Here is a 19,510-nt window from a genome sequence, read left to right as displayed (position 1 = left end):
GATGCCCAGCAAGAGAAAGAGCGTCTTCAAGAACACACAGCCTGTGGGAGGCAGGGCTCAAACCCCTGCTCCTTCCTTGACACAGAAGAACGAGGGCTGTGGGGGGGCGGTGGGCGGTGGGTAATGGTAGATGTAGGACATGATCATTACAAAGAAAACCATCCACATCTGCGAAATAAAGACCCCACCTTTCATACACCAAAATGTCAACAGCATCTCTTTAAGAGATTTTTTCTTTTCCTTCTCTACGTCCATATTTATTTCCTTTAATAACTCAATTCCAGACACAAATAAGTGCATGTTCTATTGACTGAGGTGAGGAAGTACGTTTTTCCCAGCTTAGGAAGGATGAAAGTGAGCCCGCAGAGGCCCCAGGGCCAGCAAGGGGCATGGTCCCTGGCCAGCAGCATCCCCCTCCCCGCACCTCTGTCCCCACCCCCGCCCCGCGCCTCTGTCCCCACCCGCACCCCACCCTCTGGTTGCCCAGAACAAAGTGGGAGGGAGGCGGTGAGATGCTCCCCCAGGGCCGGGCTGATGGTACCCACCACAAGGATAGAACCTCGGCGCTGGGCCGGCAGGGCCTCCCTCTGCCTCGGAAGCACCCCCCTCACCCCATCCCTCTCTGCACGATTACAGACCCCATGAAACACCTCGAAGGCCCTCTGACTTGGAAGAACTTCAAGACTCTAACATTTGAGAAAATAAACGATCCCAGAGCGGCCTTTTGACGGCAGCTTTTAGCACACCTTGAGCAAATCCAACATATCTGTAAAAGTAACTCTGCTGGACCAGGCCTTTCCCAAATCCTGGAGCAGTTGGGTGGGGCCCGGCTACAGGAAACACACGTGTCAACCCCCCAGGCACCCTGGGGCCCAGCTCGGGCCCCTCCACCTTTCCTGGGCCCTGAGCGGAGCTGAGCCTCTGCCCGTGGGTGACGAGACAGACACAGGGAACGTGTCCATCCACCTCCGGGGTGGGGAATGCGTCAAAACAAGAGTCCACAAAGAACAGGATTGAATCTGGGACACCCAATAAACGTGGGAGCCGGGAGACAGCACAGGAGGACGACGGTCTGGGACGGGCTGCCAAGCTACTTCTGAAAAAGATCGTAAATATCTTCAGCTTCAAGGCCGTAAGGTCCCCGTCGCAGGAAAGCAGCCACGGTCAGTGCCTAAAACAAGCGCGAGTGTGTTCCAACAGAACTTTATTTGTGCGAACGACAAAAATAAAAACAAAAAAATTGGAAGTTCATGTCATTTTCACGTCACGAGATACTGTTCTTTCGATTATTTTCAATCATTTAAAAGCGTAGGGAATTTCCTGGAGGTCCAGTGGTTAGGACTCTGTGCTTTCACTGCCAAGGGCCCAGGTTCGATCCCTGGTTGAGGAACTAAGATCTGAAAGCCTGTGCAGCTCAGCCAAAAAAAAAAAAAAGTGTAAAAACCACCGTGCATTGGAAAGTGGCACAAAAATATGCATTCTGGCCTCCAGTCCATAGTTTTTGACACCTGCTGGAGAAGATCCCCTGCCCTTGATCTTCAGGAAAGGAAACGAGATGCCTCCAGGAGCTTACGTCAAGATGGTCCAGCCAGATGTCAAACGTGCCTGCGTGCCAGCCAGCCCTGCTCCCTCTGACCTTTCGGCCTTCCCACTCCTGTGCTTGGCTGACCCCACGCACCAGGCCCAGGTCTGGGATGGGGGGAGGGGGGGCAAGCAGAGCACACACCCATCCCCTGCCAGCTGGTTACCCGACCCAAAGACCAACAGCTGTGCGATGGGGGGAAGGGTGGGCGGACCCCAGAGAAACCCACCCTCAGCTGTGCTCCAAGGGACAGGACCCGCGGTTGCAGGGTCTGCATGGCAGGCCACGAAACAGTGGACCCCAGAAAGTTGCCTGAGATGCAATTTCCTTACACTGAATCCTGTTTCCAATACTTGGCCATGCAAAGAGGTGTGAACCCAAGACCAACCCTTTGAAAGCATGCATTTAAAGGAAAAAGAGCTCTGCTCTCTGATGGGAGAATTATACTCAGACACAAAACCCCAAATTAAAACTGCTCTGGTTATTTTGTTTCACGTAATAAAAAAGATCTTACACATATACCCGTGCACACCCGCACAGCTTGGGGCCTCGCTGCCCAGAAGCCCTGCACCGTTCCTCCCAGGGCTCGCGGACCCGGACACACAGCCAGTCTGTCACTCCTGCAATGAGTGTTTATTCTCCTCGTGCTGGAAGTCACCTCCACCGGCTCGGGAAATGTCAGCAGCAGGGGCACGGGTGTATTTTTAACTTCGCAGGCTGTGATTCACGCTTGGCCCGCCCGCCCCACCGGGTGCGGTCGTTCCCCGCCGGGTAGTCCCCGTGAGCCCCTACCCTGAGAGCAGACGGCCACCAGCGGATGTCAGCTGCAAGGGACACAAGCTCCCCACGGTCCTGGCTGAGTAAGACATCGGGGGGGCTGCAGACAGCCCAGGTGACCCCCAGGGCCTCCAGCACGTACAAGGTAAGCTGCACACAGGTGACACTTCCTGCCACAGAGATGGGCCAGACAGCCTGGACTACGGGTCGGCCTGCGAGACTTCTGCTTCTTCCATCCTCGGGTCAGAGCAGCCCTGAGGGAAACGGCTGGGGAGGAAGCCTCAGAAAGGCAGCTCACGTCCACAAAGAGCAAGACCTGACCTTGCTCTTTCTCAGTAATGACTCAAGCCACCAAGCAGGGACATGTCTGATTGTGGTGTGTGTGTGTGTGCAGGGCTGAAACCAACATCCAAGGACCTGCCTGATCATGGGGTGAGCACAGGGGTGTTTAGATGCTTTGCCTACTTCAGGATTCACGATGGGCACGATTCCTCCTGCTCCTCTAGAGACAGAAGGAAATACACGCAAGTCAGGGAGAGGAGAAGCCAGGGCTGCAGAATAAACGTGGCTGGAAAAGCAGCTGGGGTGCTATCAGGGGAGCCTGAACGACCCCCCACCGCCGGCACCCCATCCTCTCCTCTCGGCATCGCTCTAGAGCACTGACCACCTCCGACGGCTGCAGCTGTCCTGGTCGCTGCTGCCTGTCTGTGTCTCCCCTTCTAGAACACGGACCCCACCAGGGCACAGGTCTGTCCTGTGCTGCTTTTCCAGCACAAGGCGACATTCAGGGAGCGCTGCAGGATGAACAGAGGCTTGCCCAGGGGTGGGCTGGGGAGGGGGTCGAGGGAAAGACCCAGGCCGCGCTATGATGTGACGGGAGTTCTGCTCAGGGACGATCCAACAGGCAGCTGTGGGGAAGGAGGATGCAGGGACAGGCCGGAGAGGGGAAGTGGGGGCTACAGAGAGAGCAGGGGAGGGAATAAGAGGGAGAGGTCACTTCTGACACAGAGCCGCCGTGTCCCGACTCCCTGCTCGGGGATCAGCACGGAGACCCCAGTTCAAGCTCAGAGAGCTCCCATCCGCTTTGGGAGACACGGCCGCTCACAGACAAGTGAGATGATGATGGTGATGGCAGGGGTGATTTTGTAGCCAAGTGGCAGCACAGCACTCGACAGATCCGGAAGGCGCCACAGCTTCCAGCTGGGAAAGGCAGCCTCCAGGCAGGAACCAGGATGCCGCTGTTGTGGAAAGGAAGATCCTGTATCATGCGGCCAAGTGCACGGAAGAGGCGAGTTGCCCCCACGGCGTGAGACCACGGCGTGTAGCCGGACGCGACTCAGCTTCCGAGGGAGAGGGCCGCGGGGGCAGCTGGGCACACGGGCTCGGGAATGAGCTCTGGATGGAAGGATGTGTAACGGACCCGGTGTCTGCCAAGAAGCCTAGTCAGAGAGAGGGGAGGGAAGTGCAGGGTTCAAGGGGCCATCGGGCAGGGACAGAACGGGGAGACCAGGATCCCAGTTACTTTCACCAACAGAGCTGAATCTTGTGGCACAAGACCTAAGAGCTCTGGCAGGTCTGGGGGGGGGAGGGGACACGCTTGTGGGCTGGGAGCCCAGCTGGGCAGGGAAGCGGGGAGAAACGTGTAGGCACAGGGTGAGAGGCGGGGTCCTGAGCGTGCAGCTGGAGTCACGGGAAAGGCTAGGCACCTGTGCCCAGGAACCTTCAACCCCAAGGGCTCTAGACTCAGGCGGAGGGTTAAGGAGGCGTCCAGGGAACTCCTGGCCCAAGATGCTGGGAAAACAGGGAGCAGAGGCAGCTCTGGGGATGCAGAGAGAGGCGGGGGCTGCACCTGCGTCCGCCCCACATGGCTCCAACCTGGACGGACCTGGAGGTCCATCCCTGGTCCCCGAGGATGGGGAGGGGACCTCAGGGCTGCCTCCCAGAGCTAGCCAGCCCCAAGCCCACCCCCACGCCACACAGGGAGCCATCCCAAGATAATCCCTCGTGGGACTGCTGACCCGAGGCTGGCCTAAACCTGCTGCCCAGGACGCCGTCACAGACAAGGCAGCAGGAGGCCCACCTGGACAGCGGCGCGGTCCCGCCCGCAGCCTGGACTCCATTCCACACATCCATCTACGTGCCTTGAGCGCCGTCCAGAGGAATCCCCACTTCGAGGGCTTGGCATCCAAACCTCCATTCTCCCAGCTCATCAGGGGATCAGCCACAGCTGCCCCGTGAAGTCCTTCTCAGGACAGGCAGGCAGAGCGGGAGCCTGACTGATGCTCTCTTCAAAGGGAAGCCGGCTGACACTGCCCGGAGCTTTCTGTTGGCGCCCGCGCTTGGAGCCAGGCCACGCGCACGACCAAGCTGAACGGAATCCCTTCTCCGTCAAAGGCAGCTCGGCAAGACATGTGGAGGAAACACGCTCGGGTCCTTAGCATCTGTCTCGGGCACAATGTCTTAGAGACATGACCCCTGCTGGACACGTGTCCCGTCACTGTGCTGACCTGGAGGAGACCTCCCCTGACCACCCCTCCCGCCTGGAGTTCAACTGCACCCTCGGCTGCTCCCCCACAGCCCTTGGACTCCACCATGACCCCAGCAGGGACTTCTGCGCCTGGGCTGGTGGCCTGACCCCAAGGTTGCTGTAATGTACACCAGAGGAGCACCTGCTGGGCGTATTTACCAAGGTGGCCCAGTACCTGGAGCAGAGCTGGTGCTCCCTGGGTGCTCCGTGGCAAACCCTGAGACCCGAGAGTGGGGGGCGGGAGGGCGGTGGTCCACGGCAGGAACACGTAGGCCGGTCCCCAGGCACGCTCGGGCCACCTCCAAGAAGCTGACTCTGGGGCATTTCACCACTGAAAAAAATGCCAGAAGGGTCTGCCCTGTGCTCCAGGCGTGACAGTGAGAAGCTACCATGACCCGTACGCGCCTACGATTCATCAGGGCACCTCCCGCCCTCGGAAGGAAAAGGTGCACTGAGATCACACCGAGAACCACCTCTATGTCCATCCATGTCAGCGGCTTCCCTGGGGCAGGGGCGGGGGCAGAGGGAGGGTCCAGCACTAAGCCTGAAGCTGGGGTCAGCTCTGGACGTGCGGGCGGGCAGCCTAGGTCAGCGTTCCAGAGGTGTGTGCCCCCAGAGCCACGGCAAGGAAAGAGAGGGACCCTAGATGGTGTAGTCTGAGACCACTCGTGCAGCTTAGCCCAGCATGGGATGTCTGCTCATTTAAGTATATGAGGCTCCAGAGAGAGAAGTCGTGCAGGAAAGTCACCTCACATTTCCCAAGTTTGTTGGGTTGAAGAATCCCAAGCACCTCTAATTCTTCTGTCTCTCTTTCAACGTCTCCTGGTGATTAGCTCCAAATCAACACGTGACATGCTGGTGGCGCACGTTCCCAGTCTGTCCTCATCAGCCATCGTGCACTCTGCCAGCAATGACTTTGTCACCTACGCCACAACCCCTCCCCCATCCTCCCGCTACCATGACGTCACCGTTCTAGGGCCTCTGCTAGTTACCCTTGAAGCTCTAATATGCTCCTACCTTCCCCACCCACCCGCTCCTAACTTTGGTCCATCCTACTATCCGTAACCATGGCAGGTAACATTTATATTCCATACAGAACCCTGATGCTTTGGGCTCTGTGGATTGATTTTTTTTTTTTTAAGATTTATTTTATTATTTATTTTTGGCCGCGTTGGGTCTTCGTTGCTGCACACGGGCTTTCTCTAGTGTCAGCAAGTGGGGGCTGCTCTTTGTTGCGGTGCATGGGCTTCTCATTGTGGTGGCTTCTTTTGTTGTGGAGCATGGGCTCTAGGCACACAAGCTTCTGTAGTTGCGGCATGTGGGCTCAGTAGTTATGGCTCGCAGGCTCAGTAGTTGTGGCACACGGGCTTAGTTGCTCCACGGCATGTGGGATCTTCCTGGACCAGGGATTGAACCTGTGCCCCCTGCATTTGCAGGCGGATTCTTAACCACTGCGCCACCAGCGAAGCCCTGCAGATTGATTTTAAAAGTGGAAAATCAAAAAGCACCTACTTGCTGCGTGACCCTGAGCAGGTTACCATCCCTAGGCCTCAGTTCCTCAACCACAAACAGGGACGATGCCACACACCTCAAAATACTACGGTGGGACAGGCCCCAGGGGAGATGCTCAACATCACTTGTCAACAGGAAAATGCAAATCAGAACCACCAGACACCACAGCGAGTGCCAGAATAATAAGAAAATGTTTACGAGTGCCGGTGAGCATATGCTGACATCAGAACTCAAGCATCCTGCAAGTGAGAATGTAAAATAGTGCAGATGGTAGAAAACAGCCTGCTGGTTCCTCAGTAAGATAAAGATAAAACTACCATATGACCCAGCAATTCTGCTCCTAGGTACATGCCCCAAAGAATTAGAAACAAGTTCCAAACAAAAAACTTGTACACATCTAAATATATGCAGTTTATTGTCTGTTAACTCTATCTCAATAAAAGCTCTTAAAAAGAAAAAAAAACAACACAAAACTTGTACACAAATGCTCATAACAGTATTACAATCACCAAAAGGTGGGAACAACCCAAATGACCACCAACAGATGAATGGATAAACAAAATCCGGTCTGTCCGTACGGTGGAATAGTATCTGGCCATAACAAGGGACGAGGTGCTGATACACTCTATCACACGGATGAACACTGCAAACATTCTGCCGCGTGAAGCCAGACACAAAAGACCATTGATCGATCGTACGATTCCACTCACACGAAATGTCCAGAATAGACAAATACATAGAGACAGACAGCAGATTAGTGGTTGCCAGAGGCAGAGGGGTGGGGAGGGTTGCCTGGGGACCAACTGCTTGATGGGTACAGGGTTTTACGTGATGAAAACGTTCTGGAACTAGAGAGTGGTGATGTTTGTACAACACTGTGAATGTACCAGATGCCACTGAGTTGTACGCTTCTTTTTTTATTTGGCCGTGTTGGGTCTTCACTGCTGTGTGCGGGCTTTCTCTAGTTGTGGCGAGTGGGGGGCTACTCTTTGTTGTGGTGCAAGGGCTTCTCATTGCAGTGGCTTCTCTTGTTGTGGAGCATGGGCTCTAGGTGCACGGGCTTCAGTAGTTGCGGCTCATGGGCTCAGTTGCTCTGTGGCGTGTGGGATCTTTCCAGACCAGGGATCAAACTCATATCCCCTGCATTGACAGGCGGATTCTTAACCACTGCGCCACCCTGTGCGCTTTAAAATGGTCAGTTTTATGTTATGTTTATGTCACCAAAACAAACCCAACCCATTGTTGTGGGAGTAAACGGAACAAAGCCTGTAACGTGCCCAGCAGTGTCAGCTGAACAGAAGCATCCCCAATCCACTCCCGGGGTGGGCGTGGCCACTGAGACAGTGGGTGTGGCCACCTTGCAGGAAACAAGGGTCTCACCTTCAGGCCCAGCGGCTAGGGAGACAAGTGTCTTCAAACGAGATCCTTTTAAAAGTGATGGTTTATAGGGCACTCCAACAGGAAATGGTGCCAACGGCAGCTCCTTGGGTTTGCATGAGGGAGGCATCGGTCCAGCCCCGAGTCCCCTTCCTGTTCCTGCTCAGAAGCGAGGCTTGACACCCCCTGACACAGAAGCACATTCGCGGTCTTGCTCCCGCCCTCCCCCTGCAAGCTGCCTAGTGGGGCTCTCCCCATGGAGCCGTGAGAAGAGCAAAGGTGACTCCCGGGTGGTGACATCAACGAGCAGTGATGTGACCAGAGCTGATGAGGATCTCCCAGGAGCTACCGGAACGGGAACCGAGGGAGGCAACCACGCGGGGAGAGGCACCAAGTCAGGGACCAACTTAACTATTGGATTGCCAAGAGGACCACAAACGATGCCCCCGCGAACAAAAAGCAAGTTGCCCAAGAATGCGTGCAGAACTCCACTTCAATCACGTAAGATCACGCAGAACAAGACGATGTGCTGTTGAAGGCGACATCCACGTAGCAAAAGGAAACATCTTTTAATGCTTGGGGACCAACTGCCAAATTTAGGAGAGTGGTCACCTCTGGCACCAGCTACACTGATGATGCTTTGTGTCTTAGGTTGGGTGGTGGGTATGCGTTATTTATTCCTTTCATTATGACTGTATTTTGAAACCGGTTAAGCCTCACAGGAAGTTACGCATGTCGTTCAGAGGGTTCCTGTGTACCCTGTGCCTGGTTTCACCCGTGATAACATTTGTGGGTTTTTTTTTTTTTTTGGCTGCACCTGACAGCATGAGGGATCTTAGTTCCCCAACCAGGAAAGGAACCTGTGTCCCCTGCAGCGGAATTGCAGAGTCTTAACCAACGGAGGGCCAGGGAAGTCCCTGCTGATAACATCTTACTTAACCACATATATCCTACAGTGCTCTTAACTCACCTACACACCTCCCATAGGCAAGAAATGCATCATAAGTTATTTTTTTAAGGATTCTATTTGGCCAAACAGCAGAGCGTGGGCCTCCATCTGCTGCCTGCTGCCCACCGGAGACGTACACCAGGCTGCAGGGGCGGCCAGGCCAGGACCAGCCTCTGCAGAAAGCTCAGAGCCTGAGGATGCTGGGCTGCACCAGCCACCTGCACTGAACAGCTCCACGGACCCCGGGGACGACTCACCTCAATCTTGTCCGTCTTGGCATCTCCCCAGTAGAGCTTCCCCTCCTGCAGGTCCAGAGCCAAGCCATTGGGCCAGCCCAGGGAGGTGTTGACCAGGACGTGCCGCTCCTGCCCGTCCAGGTTGGCGCACTCGATTTTGGGGTTTTCCCCCCAGTCTGTCCAGTACATGAGGCTGGAGAAGAAGCACGTGGACGTGACATTGCCTGTCTGTCTTGTCCCGGCTCCATCCCTGGGGCTGAGAAAGCACCCACCCCCATCACGCCCGAGCCCGTGTGCAGGACCAGGAGCTCCACGGGGAACAGCAGGGACTTAACTACGCGGGGGCCTGGGACTCAAGACAGCAGACACCCTGCTGAGGGACCCGGGGGGACCTGGAGGGAGGGGCTGAGCACCCACAGGGAGAAAGAGGCAGAGTGGAACCTCTTTTGAGTAGTGAAGGGCTCCCGTGCGCAAAACAAAGCAGGCAACTTGCCTTCTGCCGCCCCTAGGAGCAAAATGACATCCCGTGGGGGTGCAGGAGGTGCTCCAGTGGGGCAGATTCAGCCCAGAGAAAGTAGCCAGAGCTGTGCCAACCGGGCTGGTGGCCTCTCCTCTCCACCCCCCCCCAACCCTGTGATCTTATACTTGCCCTGACCCCATTTCCTGGGGTCCTCACACTTGGGGCTGGGGGGATCCCACCCCATTTCACAGGTGAGGCCCACATAGGGGATGACTTGACAGGGTCCATCGGTGGCAGAGCGGGGGCAGGTCCCAGTCTCCCCAGCCCAGAGCCCTGGTCCCATCACTAGAGCTGGCGATGAGCTCCCGCCTCTCTGCCCCTCAGACCCCGGGAGCCCACTTCTCACCACCACCCCACCCACCCTCCCTGGGGGATGGTCCTGCTCCTCAACAGCCACACAGAGCAGCGTCCGTCTGTCTGCTGCACCCCAGGCTCCACTACGCTGCTTGAGCCCCGGGCCCATCTAGCCACAGCCCGGCGACCTGCACCCGAGGGCTGTGCTGCTGGGCTTTTATAGACAGAGGCAGCTCCACCTCAAGAGCATACCTGACATCCCCGGGGCAGGGTCGAGAGCACAGGCTCCCTGGGCAGATAGGCTGCAAGCGCCACCCCTCCACCCCCCGGCCCCCCCAGCAGGCACCTTGAGGGGTCCCTCACACAGAGCCTCGGCAGCATCAGGTGCTCTGATTACCATGGTTACAGTCAGTGCAGCTCAGTCACTCCCCTCAGGGACAGGCTCCTGGGGCTGCCTTCCAGGGCTGCCCTCCCAGCTCCTCCAGGCCATCCCCAGGACAAGGGCCCACAACCCCACTGAGGGCAGGAGGCTTCCCCTGCAACCCCAGCCCCAGCTCCCTCCCTCTTAGGGTCCGCCAGTTTCGTGTTCTTGGTCACGAGGACACAGGAAGGCACTCTGCTGCTACCCTCTGAGCAGCTGGGGGGGTCTCAGAAAGGCTCCTACACTGACTAGCAAGCTCTTGGTTTTTCACAGAATCCTAAAATGGAAAGCTGAAACCAGACTGCCAGGTCCAATCCCTACCTCCCAGCTGTGTGACCTTGGGCAAGTCCTTTAACCTCTCTGGGCTTCAGCTGTACAACTGTACCTACCCCATGGTGTGAGGGGAGGAGAAAGACATGCTTGCTGCGTGGTACATGCCTGGAAGAGACCCGGCACACGTGTAGTAGGAGCTGCAGCAGCTGTCACTCTTGTTACCATGATTGGCCCAGAAATCACCCTAGTGGACAGCTCCATTTTACAGGTGAGATGATTGAGGCCCAGGGGAAAAGATGACTTACCCGAGGTCTCCAGGGTTTTCTATAAAGGTAACCAAGCTCTATGTCAGAGCTTCTCAAAGTCTGGTCCCCATATCAGCCCATCACCTGGGACCTTGTTAGAAAGGCCAGTTCTCCTGAGCCAGGACTCTGGGCTCAGGGCCCAGACACCTGCTTCATCCCGAGAGGGGAGAAAGCTTCAAGACCACCGGCCCCCCCGCCTGGCTCCCGGCGCCCACCCCCAGCCTTACCCCATCACGGGGTGCAGCACAATGGCGCGGGGCTCGTCCAGGTCCTCGGACACCAGGATCTTGCGGGAGGTGCCGTTAAGGCGCGTGACTTCGATGCGGTCAGTGCCCGTGTCCGTCCAGTAGAGGTTGCGGGCCACCCAGTCGACCGCGATGCCGTCAGGGTCGTTGATCTCAGTGTTGACCAGCGTCTGCGCCCCCGACCCGTCCAGGTACGCCCTGCGGATGGCACGCACCTCGTCGTCCGTCCAGTACACGTAGCCCTCCAGCGGGTCATAGTCGATGGCGATGGCGTGCCGGATGTCGTCCACCTGCAGCACGATGTCCGTGAAGTCCGGCGTGTCCAGCGAGATCCTCCGCAGGTCCGTCCTCCGGGCCAGCAGCAGCACCTCCTCGGCCCCTGTGGACACACGGGCAGTGGGGTCAGAGGGCGGTGGCAGGACAGGAGACAGGGCCTGTGGTGGGCACGGCAGGAGAGGGCCTCGGCCAGGTCCCCGGGGGCCTCCTCGCAAGGACAGGTGATGTTAGGTAATGTTCACCAAGATCTTCCTGCACAGCCACTAGTTCATCCTCGGAAGAGATCCGTGAGGCTGGTGCTATCTGCATCACCATCTTACAGGGAAGACAACGGAGGCACAAAGAGGTTAAGCAGCCAGCCGAAACCCACACAGCCATCTGGCCTCCATCACCGTGTAAGAGCTGCCTTACGCTCAGTCCCCCTTCTCCCCTGAAAGCCCCTCTCCTGGCCACAAACCAGCCCCAACTAACAGTCCTACCCGGGCACTGGGCTCCAGGCCCCGTGTGCCCACCACACTCCTCCAAGCCCCCACTGGGGCCCACCTTCTACACGCTCACCCTTCCTGGCTCAACTCATATGCCACCTCTTCCCTGAAGCCCACCTGGCAAGGCAGCTTCAAGTCCCATGACCACACACATCATCACAGGTCCATCCTTCCCAGGTGGCTGTCTCACCCACATGGGTGAGTGCCCCGGGGGGCAAGTGCCCCATCTTCCCCTCTGTCACCCCAGAAGTATTGCATTTTGTTGTGTATTGGTTTGTCCTGATTTCCAACCTGCTTGTCTAGGACTTAAGTGAAGTTTGATCTAAAGGTGAATCTGTTTACATGGAGGAAGCCGTGCCCGGGTGACATCACCGACATCCGTCGTTGTCAATATGCTCAGCTGGTGTCGGGCTCCACTGGGGGCTTCTCAATAAGGACAATGACACAATGGACATTCAGGCTTTAAATACCAAGAGTCTATAAGGACTGGGCAAGGCGACTCCCGGCTGATCTAGGCAGCTCTCCAAAGATCTTGAGAGCTCCTGGTGTGGTCAGGCCACTCCTAGTCCACAGCGCTGTGAAAGCAGGCAGCAGTCTCAGGAAGAGAGGGGGTGGCTGTTCCTGCCCTGCAAGGCTCCTCCTCATGGGCAGGGGCACAGCTACGTACGGGCTGCAGTGATGACCTTCAGAGCAGCCCACCTTGCTGGCCAACACCGGTGCTGTCTCCTGCTAGCTACGTGCCCCCGGCAGCAAGGGACCTGAGCCAGCAGCCAATACCCAGCTTTTCGCTGGACGGACGGACTCTACAGAGAACCAACTGGTAGAAAGGTATATCTCAGCTGCATGTGGACTTGATCTCCTTCGCTTCTTCCCCTTTGCCTGGGACAATAATGTAATTGGTTTGGAGTATGTTATTTATTGACTCATTAAGAGACATTATCCCATACGGTATTGGCTTGTGAACTATTATTAATATCATAAATCATAATTCCCCACAGTGAATCTGTGTTAAATTATTGGCAAAGACAATCTCGGTCTCTGAGCATAACCTGTCCTGAACAAAACATGTCTGACTCTGTCCTGGAGCCTCCCTGGACAGAGCCAGAACTTCCAGGCGAAGGAGCACACGGAGCCTCGTGTGGATTCAGGGACCCCAGAGTCTCGTTCTGGCCCTTTCTGGTCTCGAGGACCCACAGAAGCAGGAAGACTAGGCTCAGAGACCACCTCCGGCACGTTGGGGCCACCTGCCTGGCTTGAGGAAAGGTCCAGAGTGGGGAAGGACCCACCGGAAGTCACACAGCAGTGAGGAATGGGGCAGGGATAGAAACAGCCCAGCATCTCCCCCAGGCCTGGGCTCTGCAGCCGACTGCCCGGTCTCCCCATGCCTGGTCCAGCCACAGCCCTCAAGCAACTGGCCGGCCTCTTGCCACAAGGGTGGAGCCCTCGGGTGTTTTGCAGAGTGGTTCTGGGGCCCTCTGCCCTGAATTTTGGCTAAGGTCAGGAACCTCACCCAGGCTCTCCTGCTCGGAGGCCCAGAGTTCATAACCCGATTCCCCCACTAGAGGGCACGCACGGACAGCACGGCTTCACGAGCCCAGGGCTGGGGAAACTGAGGCAGGTGTGGAGGAAAGGGAGGCACCCAAGGTGCCCGGCTGCGTCACAAAACCTCTGAGATCCAAACTCAGATTTAGCTAGAGGCGTTCGTGCAGGCTCTGGCTTGGTGTGTGCTGGAGGGAGGGGAGGGGAATTCTGCATTTCAACACATTGTCCTCTGCTGGGCTCCGTTCCCAAAATGCTCTAGGGACATCAGACCTGTCTCTCAAAGGCCAGGTCACAGGCCTCCTCCTCCTCCAGGAAGCTGTTCCTGCCTCCCCTGCAAGTGGATGGACTGACTACACACATGGCGCCTGCCCCTCTGCTTGGGCACAATGCCTACCAGCCCACAGGGATTCCTGCACATGCCCCTCGGTGCTCCGCAGACTCCAGCACAAGGCCGTGCCCAGAGCAGGCGCCAGCATCCTAGGACAAGCAGGGAGAATTCAGGGCAGAAACCTCCTGCCCCTGCCCCTGCTCTGTGACGCTGCACAGGTCCGTAACCCCCTCTGGGCCCTGGTTTCCTTATCTATAGCGAAGAATCAGCCCGACCTGATGGTGTCTGAGTCCCCATCCAGCTCTGACATCAAGGGGACCGTAAACCAAACACTATGGAGGGCTCTGCCTTCATCTGCCACCTTGGGGGGCGGGGGAGGGAGCCCACCTGGGGCGTGGCCCAGAAGAGCCCTGTCCAAGAGGGCACCTGGAAAAATTTCCAAAGAGGCCATCGGGCTCCCGAGCCGAGGCTTGGGGACAGTCTCACCGTGCAAGACGGAGGAGTGTATGTCAAACTTGACCTCAAGCAGCACTTGTGCCACAGCTCTGCAGAACATGCCGGTTCCCGACGGAACCCAACACTCGGTCCCAAAACACATTTCAAGCCTGATTCACCCATTCCTGTTCCCATGATCCTCCAGACACAATCACCTGAAATATCACACTCCTCACACCAACCTCTGAAGTGCAATCATGCCCCATTTTACTGAGGAGGAATCTGATGCACAGAGAGGTTAAGCTCCTCACCCAAGGACACACAGCAGCAAGTGGGAAAATAAGGTCCCACAAATACTTCAATCGCCAGGGAAGCTGGCACATGCAGGAAGCCCAAGGTGGATGCACTGGCCCAGCTGGCTCGGTCACCCCACGGGTCTCTCTGTGGGCAGCTACATTAGGCCAGACCCCGGGCCAGGTGCTGGGGTTGGGGATGGACACAACAGATGTGAGAATGCCCCCGTGGTGCTCCTGGGGCCACAGGGCAGAGACCTTCAGGGAGCAAGCCCATTCATGAATCAGTGCTGGGAAGGAACGCACAGGGGTCACGGGCACCTGTGAAGGGGGCCGACTGAGACGGTGGGGTTGGGGGCTGGCCTCCAGCTGCAAGAGCCTCTGGGATCCATGTGGCTACAGCCACACAGCAGATTCCAGCAGCCTGTCCCCGATGGGCACAGAGCCACCGCGAGCCAAGTGTGCCTGGCCCCAGCCCTCTGGTAACCAGGCCAGTACAAAGCCTTGAGCACACCCCACCATCAGGGAATCCCATTATCAGCGATCCTTAGAATGACGTCTCTGTGGCAGAGGCAGTAATTAAATGCTGGGATAAATCTGTAGGTGTTAACTGACTCCAAATGGGGAGGGGGGTCTCTGACACTCCTTGGGCCACAGAGCCTTTGAGGATTTTATTTGAGCTTCGCTGAGAAAAATGCAGAGACTACGACCCCCAGGAGAGAGCCATGGCCCGGCCCGGCTGCCTGAAGGTCTGAGCAGGCGGTGCCCCGCACGGAGGCGTGGCGCGTGCCATCCAGGGCCAGGCCGGCGGGGGCGGCGGCGGAGAGAGGACCACTGGCCCGGGCCCCTTCATCGGCGGATGCTCACCAGGACCACCTCCAAGGTCGTTTGTAGGGAGGCGCGAGCAGCAGCCCGGCCTTGGGGTGGGTGCTGGGCGCTGGGCCGGGCCAGAGACCAACCCCCTCCCTGGGACCAGACACAGAGCCTGTCTGGAGTTTGTTTAAACACCAGGGAAGTAAACTGTTTAGAAACTAACGGTTTGGCCAAACGGTTTTCTTTGGGGTTGTTTAGACAAATAGCCTGCCCCACAGTGCTGCCAAAGAAAGTGAAAGCTTCCCTCGCTGGCTGGGCGGCCGTCCCTGGCGCCTCCTCCGGGCAGCCTCCTGACCTCTCCCCCTCCCCCTTGCACGCAGGCAGGAAAGAGGGGAGCATCCCTTCCTTGGGGCCAAGCGCGGCGCACAGGCCAGGCTGGGGCACTGCCTTCCTGGCAGAGTGTTCGCCTCAAAACGGAAAAGCAGACCGGACGGAGGGCCCAATGCCACGGACACATCCAGCTCAGCGCCCTCCCCCTGCCAACATCCATCCAGGCCAAGCCACCGTCCGTCCCGGGGCACTGTCCCTGTGCCAGACCTGGGATCGCACAAACGAGGAGAGGCAGAGAAGGGCTGCAGTAACATCCCCACAGACTGGGAAGAGGGTCCTTCCTTGCCTCTTCCAGCTTCTGGCAGTTGCCAGCAATCCTTCAAGTTCTGTAGTTTGTGGCTGCAACACCCCAATCTCTGCCTCCATCTCTTTATTTATTTATTTGGCTGTACCGGGTCTTAGTTGTGGCATGCGGGCTCCTTAGTTGCATCAGGTGAGCTCCTTAGTTATGGCCTGTGAACTCTTAGTTGCAGCATGTATGTGGGATCTAGTTCCCTGACCAGGGATGGAAGCCGGACCCCCTGCATTGGGAGCACGGAGTCTTAACCACTGCGCCACCAAGGAAGTCCCTCTGCCTCCATCTTTACACAACCTCCTCCCCGTGCGTCTGTGTCTAGATCTCCCCCTTATAAGATGACCAGTCACTGGGTTTAAGGTCCACCCTGACCCAGCATGACCTCATCTTGGTTACAGCTGCAAAGACCCCACTTCCAAGTTAGGTCACATCCACAGACTCCAGGGGTGGGGATTTCACCGTGTCTTTCTGGGGTGGGAAGGACACGGGACAGTTTCCAGAAGGACAGATTCAAGGGCGGGGACTCCAGACAGAAGGGTCGGCATGGCAGCAGCGTGGAGGCTGGAGAGCATGGGGGCCGTCCTGCAGCCCTGTGGCCAGAAGTGGGGTCGACTGTCGACTGTCCCCTCCCCATGGGGTCTGATCTGAGCTAGGAGGCTGGGTGCTCCCCGAGGGTTTGAGGGGTCCCACAAGCCATGACTCTTCCCGGAATACCTTCTGCGAACAGGACGCCGAGGCAGCTCTGAGCCCGTCTGCAAGGAAGCCTCGTGCAAAAGGCAGGCCGTGCACACGGCAGGAGCCCAGCCACAAGACACACAGACCACCTGGAACAGAGGCCAGCAGGAAGCCCACGTGAACGCCCGCAGTGCTATCTCTGGAGCACATCCCCTGCCTTCCCGTCTCCAGCAGGGGTCTGTGTGCGTTCTGTCAAGGGCCAGGCGGCAGACACTCCAGGCTCTGCAAGGCCACGGCCACCTCTCACCACCCCTCAGCTCCACCACTGCAGCTCGAAAGTTCCACAGACGATGCCTCAGCAAAGGTGTGCAAACAAAATGTCCTATATGGACACTGAAACCCGAGTGTCCTATCATTTTCCCAGGTCACGAAACAGTCTTCTCGTGATGTTCTTTCAACCTTATAAAAAGGTAAAAACCAAACCTCGCCCGCGGCTGCCCCAAATCAGGCAGCGAGCTATTTGGCCCTTGAATGGGGTTTGCTAAATAACCCTTGCATGGGAAATATGTGTGACTTTTACGACATTAGAAATAAATTCTGGACTTCCCTGGTGGCGCAGTGATTAAGAATCTGCCTGCCAAAGCAGGGGACACAGGTTCAATCCCTGGTCTGGGAAGATCCCACATGCCATGGAGCAACTAAGCCCGTGCGCCACAACTACAGAACCTGCACTCTAAAGCCCGTGAGCCACAACTACTGAAGCCCACACGCCCAGAGCCTGTGCTGTGCAGCAAGAGAAGCCACCACAATGAGAAGCCCACGCATCACAATGAAGAGTAGCCCCCCACTCACCACAACTAGAGAAAGTCCACATGCAGCAACGATGACCCAACGCAGCCAATAAAATTAATTAATTAATTAATTTTAAAAAAGAAATTCTAATAATAAGGGAACTGTGTCAGGAGGGAGGGGAGATCAGATGGGCTCCCAGTGTTCTCCACTCCACTGTCCTGTAAACCTAAAATTGCTCTAAAAAATAAAGTCTGTTAAAGGATTTTAAAGAAAGTTAAGAGGCATATAAATCAATAAGAAAACTACCCAGACCTCAACAATAAATGGGCAAAGACCACAAACACAAGTTAACAGAAGGAAAAAAACACAACCAATAAACCCGGAAAATAGGTAACTTCTCGGTAAGTTGCAAGTAGAAGCGAGAGGCCCGTTGCTACCAGCTCAGTCGGAAGACGGGTAAATGCTCAGTGTGGGGCCAGCACGTCCCCACCTCCCAGGGGACTGTCCTGGGCACATGTTTCCTGGATGGCAATGTGACCCAGGGACCCCCTGACCCGGCAACTTCCCCTCTGAGAAGCCAGCCCAAAGCAGCAGTCAGAAATGCACACGGATTCCCAGTCACAGAGGGTCACAGAGACTTCGTGAAAACAGCAAAACTCACACCTGAAGGAGAGGCCCTGTAAACAATCTAAAGATCCCACAGAAGGAAAGCATTACAGAAATGAAGGCGCTGGGGTCCAGGTCAGTCGTTACACGCGCCCCAAACAGCACTCCCTGGAGAAGAGCACAGGCAGGAAAAGCTCGTGACGTGATCAGTGGGAAAGTCAGCTGTGATGCCACACGTACGATATGAACAAATCATGCAAAAAAGAGGTGTGAATGTGTGCGTTAAAAAAAAGGACAGGAAACACCTCAAAACGTCAACAGATCTCTGGGTGGCAAAATTAGGGGTGTTTTTATTTTCCCCAATATTTTTCATGATGTTGTCCCTCCCTACGGTGAACAGAAGTGTTACTTCACAACAAGAAAAAACCAAGGCTTTAAAAGATGGGTGTCTGCCTTCATCCCTAGAGGACCTCACAGTCTAGGTGGGGAGGTGGGTCTGGACTCTGGGGAATCCGCTGGGTCTTTCTCACAGGGCCACCTGGCGGGGAAGCACCCGAGCCCTCCACTAAATTGCTGGGGTGGGGGCGGTATTCAGCCTCCAGGTTCTTTTTTCTTCTTTAAAGAATATCTATTTATTTGGCTGTGTCGGGTCTTAGTCACGGCACACGGGATCTTTCGTGGCGGCACTCGGGCTCTAGAAGTTCAGGCCCTCACTGCTCCGCAGCCTGTAGGGATCTTAGCTCCCCAATCAGGGATCGAACCCGCGTGCCCTGCATTGGAAGGCGGATTCTGAACCACTGCACCACCAGGGAAGTCCCTCGGGCTCTAAGTTCTGAGCCGTTTGGGCAGGAAGAACAACAGGAGAAGGAAAGGGAGGGGCAGAAGCACCCACAGGCCCCCCGCCCCCGAAGCCCAGGACATCGCTGGTGGTGGCTCAGTGTGGGGACCGACCTGACAGGCTTCACAGTTGATCCCCTCCACGCCCCAGCGTGGGAAAGGGGTTCTTCACGATGTGCGAGATAGCAGCACATCCCAGGAACATGGACTGACCAAAATAACACAGATGAAAGAGGCAGGGCCCTTGAACTCCCCGTCCTCCAACCCAGCAGGCAGGGTTAGATGTCCATCACCTCCATCCTCCGCTGAACCTACTGCAGCTCCAAGGTCACGGCCCCCCACAGGAAAGACTAGCCCCCCACACGGACGCTCACGCCCCGAGGTTCTCCCGAGGCTGCATCACCCCCGGACGGCTCCTCCTGCCGACTTCTTTTCCTGCTGGAGACGGAAGCAGAGAACAGCCTCTCCACCTCCCTGACAGGTCCCTAGCCCTGCTCCCGGTTCTCAGGTCTCCTGAGCCCGTCTCCCCTGGCTGCCCCGACGGGAGGCAGAGCCGACCTTGACCACGTCCCAGGCCGCCGTCCATGCTGCAGTTTCTAAGGCCATAAACAGCTTCACAGCTGGCAGGCGGCTGGCTTATTTTTGTTTTTTAGCAATTGATTTTCTCCACTGCCCCCCTGGGGTCAGTGGTTGGACAAACACCGAGACCACAGGCCAGCACCCCA

The 19,510-nt window shown here is 56.7% G+C and overlaps 1 protein-coding gene across 4 annotated transcripts in view; it reads right to left on the bottom strand.

Moving 5' to 3' along the window:
- Window positions 1–19,510, bottom strand: part of LRP5 (LDL receptor related protein 5) — a 114,275-nt gene that overhangs the window by 40,540 nt on the left and 54,225 nt on the right. For all 4 annotated transcript variants that reach the window (XM_057726535.1, XM_057726538.1, XM_057726537.1 and 1 more), the window contains 2 exons: window positions 11,001–11,397; window positions 8,982–9,153 (listed from right to left, as the gene is read on the bottom strand). In XM_057726535.1, coding sequence (XP_057582518.1) covers window positions 8,982–9,153; window positions 11,001–11,397 — 569 coding nt within the window. The remainder of the gene's footprint in view (window positions 1–8,981; window positions 9,154–11,000; window positions 11,398–19,510) is intronic.

Source organism: Hippopotamus amphibius, chromosome 3 (genome assembly GCF_030028045.1).
Source record: "Hippopotamus amphibius kiboko isolate mHipAmp2 chromosome 3, mHipAmp2.hap2, whole genome shotgun sequence".
Classification (NCBI taxonomy): Eukaryota; Metazoa; Chordata; class Mammalia; order Artiodactyla; family Hippopotamidae; genus Hippopotamus; species Hippopotamus amphibius.
Note: the sequence above shows the minus strand (reverse complement) of the source record. Positions and strands in the feature narration are given on the sequence as shown.